General features: G+C 37.7%; 1 protein-coding gene across 1 annotated transcript; it reads right to left on the bottom strand.

Annotated features, from left to right (window-relative positions):
- Nucleotides 1-388: 388 nt before the first annotated feature.
- On the bottom strand, nt 389-9,365 carry LOC104533755 (E3 ubiquitin-protein ligase Itchy; the record flags this gene model as incomplete). Its single annotated transcript, XM_010182459.1, has 12 exons — nt 389-537; nt 1,214-1,286; nt 1,655-1,751; nt 1,983-2,087; nt 3,011-3,131; nt 4,732-4,872; nt 5,390-5,523; nt 5,807-5,966; nt 6,635-6,723; nt 7,876-7,947; nt 8,550-8,622; nt 9,237-9,365. Coding segments are annotated over 12 exons (1,294 nt in total), but the record flags the coding sequence as incomplete, so codon positions are not given.
- Between the last annotated feature and the right edge of the window lie 239 nt (nt 9,366-9,604).

The raw sequence follows: 9,604 nt of genomic DNA, 5'->3' as shown, positions 1-9,604 counted from the left end.
GGCTCGAGCAACACTGCTGTAAAGAGGCTTAGGATGATGCTGCAGCATTGCAGCTACCAATGAACTTCCCAGTGCATCAGTAGCAAAAAATGCTACTAAAAAGGAAAGACAAAACTATTGTTAAAAATCTGTCGGTCATTAAGGATGCATTCTAATTAATGAATGGTAAAACAAAGCAGAGCCCAAAGCTGCGTTAAACCTCTACTCGGGTCAGAATTCATTTGTAGCCATATCCGATTGCTCATTTGATTTCTGAAAGTGCTCAGTAGAAAACCAGAGTTAACGTGGATAAAACCTCAGGATAACATCCATTTACTTACACATTAGTATTGTTAAATAAATCCAAGTCAAGTCTACTTTACAATGAAGTGTGCAACAAGCAGAAGTGAAGAACATACATCGCGTTGAGTTCACGTTCTTCAAGGTGCAAAGTTTATCTATTCTTGCCCAAATCCTTCTGTTTCTTCAATTGCAAACAACAGCTTTTCCTTCAACTGCTCATAATTCTTATAGGGTGGAAGGTCTAAGCGATTGAAACTGAAAAGAAAGAAAAAACTTCAGTACTGAAAAATAATTAAACCATCACAAAAAACCCATTATGAATGCAAGTAATTAACATTTTGCTGTGTAGATGGATACCTGGGATTCAGACCCAGTGAAAAGCTGACTACCGACACAAAAGTGGATCTTTCTGAGAGCAAAAGGTAGAGCTCAAGTGCTTGAGCAGAGAGAGATTTCTAGAAATGCAGTGTTTGGGTAAGAAGTCTCACTAACTTTTCCTAGTCGGTTAACTAGAGTCATCAATCACATCTGAAACTTTAAATTTGTGTTTTAGCTCACCACTGAGGTTTTACTGTGAGGTTTTCCTAACCACACCCAAGGAACTGAGTAGAAGCTGCTTTTTCTCTGGGGAAGAGTGTGAATGTGGCTACTTCACTGTCAAGAAGTAGTGCACTGATGACAACAAAAGATGATAACTTTAAAGTTTCGGTCATACAAAAATCCATGCAATTTACACTGGAATCTACTCCATGCCACAGGAGTTTTTCAGCAGTTCAGTTATTATTCAACAACAGAGTTTATTGCTATAACTTGGTGTTTGCTTTCATAGCGTCTCAACCATTTAAGTACGTTACCCATTTACTAGAACCTCTGAGTAGGCTGCTGTCAGCAAAACTAGAAGTAGTGACATTCTGACTTGTTACATACTCACCAGGTATGACTTCTAGGTAACCAGTTCTCCTTTCCAACTTTTTCAATACAAAATTTTTGGGGTCCGTTGCTCCCTGTAACAAATTCAAACAAACAAGGCACAGGTCTAGCTACCTCTGTATCAGTAGGAAATACATTACAACTGAAGTGTGAAAGCTTAAAAACAAGCCAAGATTACCATTCCTCACACAGAAAAAAAGACATCTGTCCTTCACTATACAACTCTGCTTAGACCAAGGTATGCACGTGGTGAAAGGCATCAATTTGAACTGATTTTGAAACTCAATACAAGTGGTGTAAACATTCCCTCCATCTCTTTTATTCATCACAGCTCAAGAACATGCAGGACTTACAAAGTAGCACTAAATATAAAATTCATTTAAAATGTCCATGAATATATAGGTTTTAAAAAAAAGGCGTTAGAGGGATTATTAATGCATACCCATGAGGTCAGCAAATCCTCCCACTGGTAATCTGCAGGTTCCAGTAACGAACTGCAAGAGTCTCATTCTCTTCTCATTATCTATTTCTTTCACAAACTGAAAAATAATCATTGAAATAAACATTTAGGTATAGCTTCGGTATTCAGATTTTCACATCACCATAATCCACAGATTAACAAATTTGTGACTGGTATGCAGGGCAGGATTAGCAGTAACCATTTACATTTACACATTAGAGAGCTGGTCAATAATTCTGAGTATTGGTTACCAGGCTGTAGCTGTGCTCTGTAACTTCTGTTGGTCTGAGAATAAACCAAAGCTACAGACCTGCCAGAACCACACTATCTGTCTGCTCGTCCTGGTGTAGTGCCGGTAGATGGTGTGTCTCTGCCAGTCGTTCAGATCGATTTCTTGCATTCCACACAGAAGCACCTTCAGGGGGAAAAAAAAAAGGAAATAGATGTAAGAGTACAAGTTATGACTTCCCTGCAATGACTTCCAGCATAACAAAATATAACGTAACTGCACACATACTTAGAAGCACCTGCAATGACAGTACACTTGGTTTTAGTTTTAAACTTTATCCAGAACTTCAACAACAAAGAACGATGACTGCTCATAAAATGCTTTTGGAGAGGCCAAAAAACTGAGAGCATCTCTGTCATGAAAAATTGACTAATCCCTTGCATTTAGACATTCAAGCCAGGAACAGTTTATCATTGCCCAGCCATACAATTCTCTGCTAGGAACAGGACGTTTTGGTTTTATATGTTTTTATCTTTTTAAATTGAACAGATGCTTCACAAAGTGTAACTTTGAGCAACCAAAGCTATCTAGAACTTGGTCCAGTCTACATGCGGTCATCCACTGCGTATGTGGTTTTATCTCCCTGTCAAGTTACTCATTCTTTGAACAGGCTGCCCAGAGAGGTTGTGGAGTCTCCTTCTCTGCAGACATTCAAAACCCGCCTGGACGCCTTCCTGTGTAACCTCATCTGGGTGTTCCTGCTCCGGCAGGGGGATTGGACTGGATGAGCTTTTGAGGTCCCTTCCAATCCCTAATGTTCTGTGATTCTGTGAACACAGCCAAATCAAATTGCTGAGGACTACAAAAACAATTTAGTAAGAAATTTCTACTGGCAGAATCTTAGCCTTTAGGAACGTTTAAGTAAGTCTACAAGGAGGAAAGGGAAGGGAAACACACTCATCAAACGCTACTCTTTCATAAAATTTCCTATGTCCTAAAAACCAGAGTTGTCGGCCTTACTGAATTCTGCTCTTCAGACACAGTGTCTGGACTTTGAGTACTTTACACATAACAACCTGGATCTAACAGTAGCCCAAAAAATCCTTTACCTCCAGTTCCTTAGCATCAAAATACTGCAAATACTGCTGTGGCAGAATTTCGTTGAAGCCTTCAAAGAAAGCCTGTGTCTGCTCCTCGACACCCCGGGAAAGTCTCCACTCTGCTACTAGTCTGTAAGAGAAGAAACAGAATTTAAATGGCCTGTGATAACACAAGTCCACATCTTTGTTAGCCTATTTTGAGATGAACTGTAAGGTAAGTTAAAAAAAACCATGGAAAGCCTGGAAAGTTCTGGGGATAGCAAACTGTGTAACTTTATTAGTAACCTTTACTCTGTGCTAACGACTTTTTCTTTAGGTTAAAACCCTGTGCTTCCAACAAGGGCTCAAAGAGGAGGCAGCATCTATTCACTGATTACATGAATGAGAGCACAGCAGTCCCCAGGTATTTGAAGAGTGAAAAAAATGCAGAGCTATACTTGTCTAATATTCTCCCCAGAAATCTCAGTCATTATCCATGAAAAGGTAAAAACCAGGTCAAGTTGTACTGGTGAAGAGAAGCAGGACCACTAGCTTACCACGAAACGCCTATGTCCACTTGGAAAGTTCCATATTTGTTTCTGTTAACCATGAAACTTTGCTCTGTGGCAGAACCTCCACTCTCCATTAATAAAAGGGTGAAAAGCAGGCAGGAGACCCGGAGAACCTGAACCCAGGGAGAAGCAGATATTATGCTGAATTCAAGCCCATACTATGCTGAATTCAAGCCCAGCCTGGCAGGACTGGAGTCTAAAGGAGAGATGGCTGCTTCCCGATTTCAGTCCTAGAAACTCCAGGGACTTCAAGCAGGTCTCAGAGTAAGACAAAAGAAGCTGAGGGAGACTGGAATCTGAGCTCTCCCTGGGTTCCTAGAAACTAGAGAAGGGTTTTCTGCAGATCCTCCCTATTTTCAACCCCAGTATGAATACTTTGCAAATCTGCAAAACACCAGTGCGTTTCTTTGGCAAACACTACCTTGTCTGTGAATCACTGAAGTGTCTTCAGATAACTCATGCGATGAAAACAAAATCCACCCCCTTCTCCCTCACCCCTTCCCTTGAAAGAAGCCTTCACAGAACACATCGTAAGAAAGAGAGGACAATTCCTGTGTGAATGTGCCTCTGCTTATTTTCTGCCTGCAATGTGTGACTCTTGTTTTTTTTGCAAGTACATCCTCCAAGCTTTTCTGTTGAAGTTCACACCTTAAAACAGAGCTTATGTACTGCTGCACACTGAGGAAGAAGGGGATACTTCAGGACAAAGCAGGTCACTGTTCACATTTTTTATTCATTAATCATTCTTAGACTCCTTCCCTCTTAACCTCTTGCTTGAAAACATTCTGGTACTGCAAACACAATCCTTCACTTGTGACAACACAACTTATGACACCATTTGTAACACAAATGTAACAGCCAAGACCCAATTATACTGTAAGATCAGTTCAGCTAAAACTAGTAGTGACCCCAAGTATCTTTAAAAAATAAGAACCATCACAAAAGCATCCAAAAATGTTCTTAAGTTTTAAAAAACCCAAACATAAATGGCTGTGTAGAATACCAGCAGGCTACGAAACAAAGTAATTCCAATAATGAACACATGCAATGATTTAATGAAATACCTGCCAGAATTTCAACAGTTCTTCAGAGTACACAGTTTGACAACCTGCTCTTGCTAGAACTAAAGAAAGAAAATGACAGAGATCAGAGTATTTGAAAATCTTCATTTCTTCTTACCTGATGTATTCTTCTTTGTTTTCTTCTGTGACCAGAATGTTGCTACCATTTGGCTTTAAATCATGGCTTTTGATTTCACCTAGGATTTCTTTATCAACTGAGAAAAACATTTCCAAGCCACACTCTTCAATATCATTCTCTCTGTAAGGAAAAGACGTGATGTTAAATAACTGTGCCAAGACCTTGTTCTCAGTAAAGGAGATGGGTATGAAAAATTTTGAGGAAAAAAAAGGATTTGAGCTAAATAATCAAGATAAGGAATTTTCACACCCTTAAGTGTTTTTTTCATAGGGGCAAAGCCTTTAATGGCCTCCAACCTAGAAAATTTCTTTATCACTACAGAAACTGCTACTGATATTTGGGTCATATTTGCTCTAGAGACAGCCTTCAGAAAAGTTCTCATTACAGTCTTAAGCTTCCCTGTTGCTTTCTTCCACAGTTTAAAAAAAACCCAAACAACCCAACCACTGAGTGGAGATTGGTAAAAGCCTATATAGACAGCACAGATTAGTAATTCTTATCTAAAACCACAGTACTGCTCATATTACAATTTCCAGTGGAGTTTTTAAGTAACAAGTTTACACCTACTTCCTGCCATAAGAAAAAAAATCACACCAATGGTATTTCTATTTCAAGAACAAAATCAAGTCAAACTCACTTTACCCAGATGAGAGAGTTGTAAAACTCTGGGTCAACCGACTCTAAATCCTTGAGTCCTACTGGCTTGTTTAGGATCCGTTTATAGAACGGCAGAGAGAAACCAGTGTCAATGAACTTCCCATGGAACAAAGCCTGAAGAACACGAAAACAAACAGAATAATGCAAGAGATGACTGAATATTTAAGATGACAACATTCTGTGCTCTGTACCAATGAAATCTGACAGCCACAGAATTAATTGAAACAACCCAGAGTATCAGGACCGCTAACATGCTGAACTAACTGAGACCAACAGGAGCTACATCCAGACACTTGATAATAGTTCCAACTCAAATTATTTAATTATCCATCTAATGGTACACTCATTATTTATAGGGAAATTACACAGGAGAATTGCTTGCTACTTTTGAACTTACCATGGCAATGAATCTTCCAATAAATCGGAAGTATTTCAGATGGTCTGGGTTAATGTAAGAGGCTGGGTTTATCTGTAAGCAGTAGTTATCTTTCCCTGCATATTCAAACAGGCAATACATTGGGTTCAAAACTTCATGTGACAATAGAAAGAACCATTCCCTGAAATCACACAAACAATAAAAACACATTTCAAAAGAAATTAAAGTAGAAATTACTTTAGCTAAGTCACATTGACTTAGGAACTTGTTGGCATATAGGCAGTCAACCTGACTTCTTTACCAGAAAGTCTGCTGGACCAAACTGAAACCAAAGTGAAGCTAACACAGATCACAAATCAATATGCAAAGTCACAGTTATATACACCTGTCTGTGGTTTGGACAAAAACCACCTTTACCTAAATGAGCAGATTAAAAATCTATCACTGATTTAAACTTTAAAGTCTTAGGGAATGCTACTTAATACGTGCACTTCTCTGTTACATTCCAGTAACGACTTTTGACTTGAAAGTAGATTTCTATTCGCTTTTTCAATAAGCCTCTTTGATATTAATGATTGTGTCAAAGGCTCACTGCAGTTCAGTAAACTGTGCATCTCTTTAATCACTGAGACGATCAAAGTAATTCCTAATGTGAACTGAAAATCATTTTATACAGCTTTAGACATGCATACATCTTAAGGAACTGTCTTCCTCAGATATTCTGAGGAAAGATAAGGAATAAACTTCACTAATATTTTGAAAGCACTGCAGTTTAATATCTACTTTGGGAAGACTTCACACCAACAACTTGCAGAAAAAGATACAATTTTCCATTCCAGTTTGGTTTACCTTGCAACACCTCCATAATCTAAGCCTTCTTCACCAGGGAAAATAACCCACAGGCGCCTCCGTAGATCCTGAGGGCTGAAGCTCATTATCTTAGTGAAAGAAAAACAACCAATTCTTTTTAAGAAAACAGCTATGAACACTGGACAGACTCAGTACTATTTGCTATCAAACAATGTAGCATTGAAAAATTCAGACCATAGAATGAACTGTGAGTACATGAAGTATCAGCTTATGAATATTGCTGGAATTTGAAGCATTAACGTAAACCTATTTCCATAAATGAAAAAGTAAAAGATGTAAAAGACAAAAGAAATAATAATTCTGAAATTAAAGACTCGGGATACTTAGGCCAGCAGCCTGTGTGTAAGTATTTAAGAGAAATCCAGCCAATAAATCATGGGCCCAAAGTGAGTACATTCGTATTAAATACTCCACTGAATGGTATCCCAGTTACAAGTAATGAAAACACACGACCAAGGACTCAAATAAATTAGAAACAAAAGCACAATAAACATTTTTTTCCCCCACTTTTCAGCTTCATCTCCTAAAGAGGATAATAAAAATCTAGCTGCTTTGTTTGCTTGTTATTTAAAAGTTAGGCAGAATCACAGATGCTAAGGACTTTTACTAATTGCACTTCCAAGCCTGTTCCTATGTATCTTATTAGACTGACAAAGAGCTGCTTGTGGCTTCAATTTAACAAGCAATGGGAGTGACTTCTTGCCACAATGAGCATTCAAAAAGCAAAAGTAAAACTCAAAAGCACTTGAAAATATTGTATTGTATTTCATTACTCAATCTTTAAATGACGAAACACCCAGACTGCGATCAGCTTAATGTATTTTGGTACGTAGCCCATGCTCACGTAATAAACTGTTAGGAAAGATGGGCCAACAAACATAAGCACAACACAAAAACTTCCTGAGAATGGAGAGCAGCTCTGCCACGGTGCTCCCCTCCAAATTAACTCAAAACTTTAAAGAATTCTGAGGAAAAATAAAAAAATATTTAAAAAACACCTTCTCTGTCAGATGAATAAATCTTTAGAGCCAGAACTTCATATTTTAGCATGACCTTTTAAGCATTAATGTATCCTAACTATTAAACTAGTATGTATTTGTTAATCTCACTTAAAATAACATTAGCAAGATGCCAAAGGATCAAGAATGATATGTGAAAGTAATTTTAATCAACTCCACTTTCCATGCCCACTACCACTACTGTATTTTTGAATACAATACCTGTTGAAACGAATCCTCAAACAATGTTTTTCTGCTCACGGTAATCTTTATGTGCTGTGGCATTGCCAGTTGCTGAAATGAAACGTTTAAGAGGTCAAGTTTATTATTATAAAACGTTTCTACTACTGAGTTTGGACTGTTATTTGTTGTATATGTTGATTTAAGTTACTTCATCTTTTGATATACATGGAGTTAACAGAGGACCAAGACTGACGTGCTGGAATTTGGTATGGTACTAGAGCACACTAACAAGCAGCACAGTATCTTCTTCAGCGTTTAGACATGCACGTTCTGTGTCAAATACCCTACATTTTCTTCTGGAATTACATATTTGTGCAGAAAGTAGATCTTGTATTAACTATAAGAATACTGCACCTCCATATATTCCCTTATTAGCAGCAGAAAGAAAACACTATTCTGAAATGCACTACTTAAAAAAGTGGCTAAATTGATGGTATCCCTTTATTCTATAAAGTTTTAAAGCCATAGCTTACCTAGCTTTAAAGCTTATGTGAGTTTATACAAGTCCTGTATTTACTCCCTCCTAATTTAACTCACTTTTAACCTTAAAGTAGTTCGATTACCTTTACTTATAAGGCACTGAAGAGTTCATTTAAAGCATGGAAGCAAAAACCAAAAAGGCAAACAAATATTCCCAAGAAGTGAAGCCGTACCTGACACCAGAATCTGAAATAATGGACCTTTGCCTTGAAGTCACGCACATAAGCTATCTGGGGTCCATTGTCTCTGGAAAGAAAAGGAGGAAAAAAAAAATGAATTTCAAAAGCGTTACTGTAATTTCAGTAAAAGCCTGCCAATGCATTGGTTTCACAGTTGTATGGTTTAGTTTGCTATCTAGTTGGAAGATTCTTATTCACATTTTTAAATTTTGCGGTATAATTTCCTTGTTTGTTTGGTTTTTTTTTTTAAATCTTCCTTTATAAACTCTGGAGTGCATACACAGCACTTTTTAAACACTACCTGGTTATTAACTGCAAAAAAAGATTTCTAACAATAAGAATGGGATGACAGTCAATGAATTTTAGTTGGGAGTTAAATTCTGGTTCTAACTCCATTTTGGTCTAGGAACTGGAAGGGAAGGATGTGCTCATCAGCAGCACTGATGAAGCTCCTCCGTTACCCTCTAATCTTATACACTACTCGCCAAGAAGGATTTTGAAGTGTTCAAAACAGCACCTACCTCAGGGGCAGTGGATGAAAAACCGAAGAAAACTAAGCAGCGTTAGTAACTGTAAAACATTCTGCATAAACAACATACATAGCAGAAAAAACCCCAACTTTCAAAAAGGACATGAGCTAAACTTCACTTTTGAAAACTTGGTAACATCAAAAACACTTACAGAGCAGACTTGCCCGTGCGGGGATCTATGTATGTAGTGGTTCTTCTGTTGTGATCCACAAAATACGGAATACCATCCACAGTAAATCGCATTTCCCAGCCCTCTGGTAAGGGTTTCTCATTTAATTGACTACGGATACAAGAAAATATATGTTAACTGATCAGCTTAATACATTAAGGCAGTTGAACAATACCTGAGACACGAAACATTTTGGCAGATCTAGAAAAACTACGGGTTGAGAAACTTTCCATTCAATATTTATTCTGCCATTTTTTCCACTTAAATTTTCATGTCAGCTCTCTATCAGACCAAAATGACTGTCTAAACAAACATCTAATTTGGTTGCACTACCTTTTTTTCCACTTAAA

This window comes from Mesitornis unicolor, unplaced genomic scaffold (genome assembly GCF_000695765.1).
Source record: "Mesitornis unicolor isolate BGI_N332 unplaced genomic scaffold, ASM69576v1 scaffold21944, whole genome shotgun sequence".
NCBI lineage: Eukaryota > Metazoa > Chordata > Aves > Mesitornithiformes > Mesitornithidae > Mesitornis > Mesitornis unicolor.
This window is presented reverse-complemented; position numbering and strand designations above follow the sequence as displayed.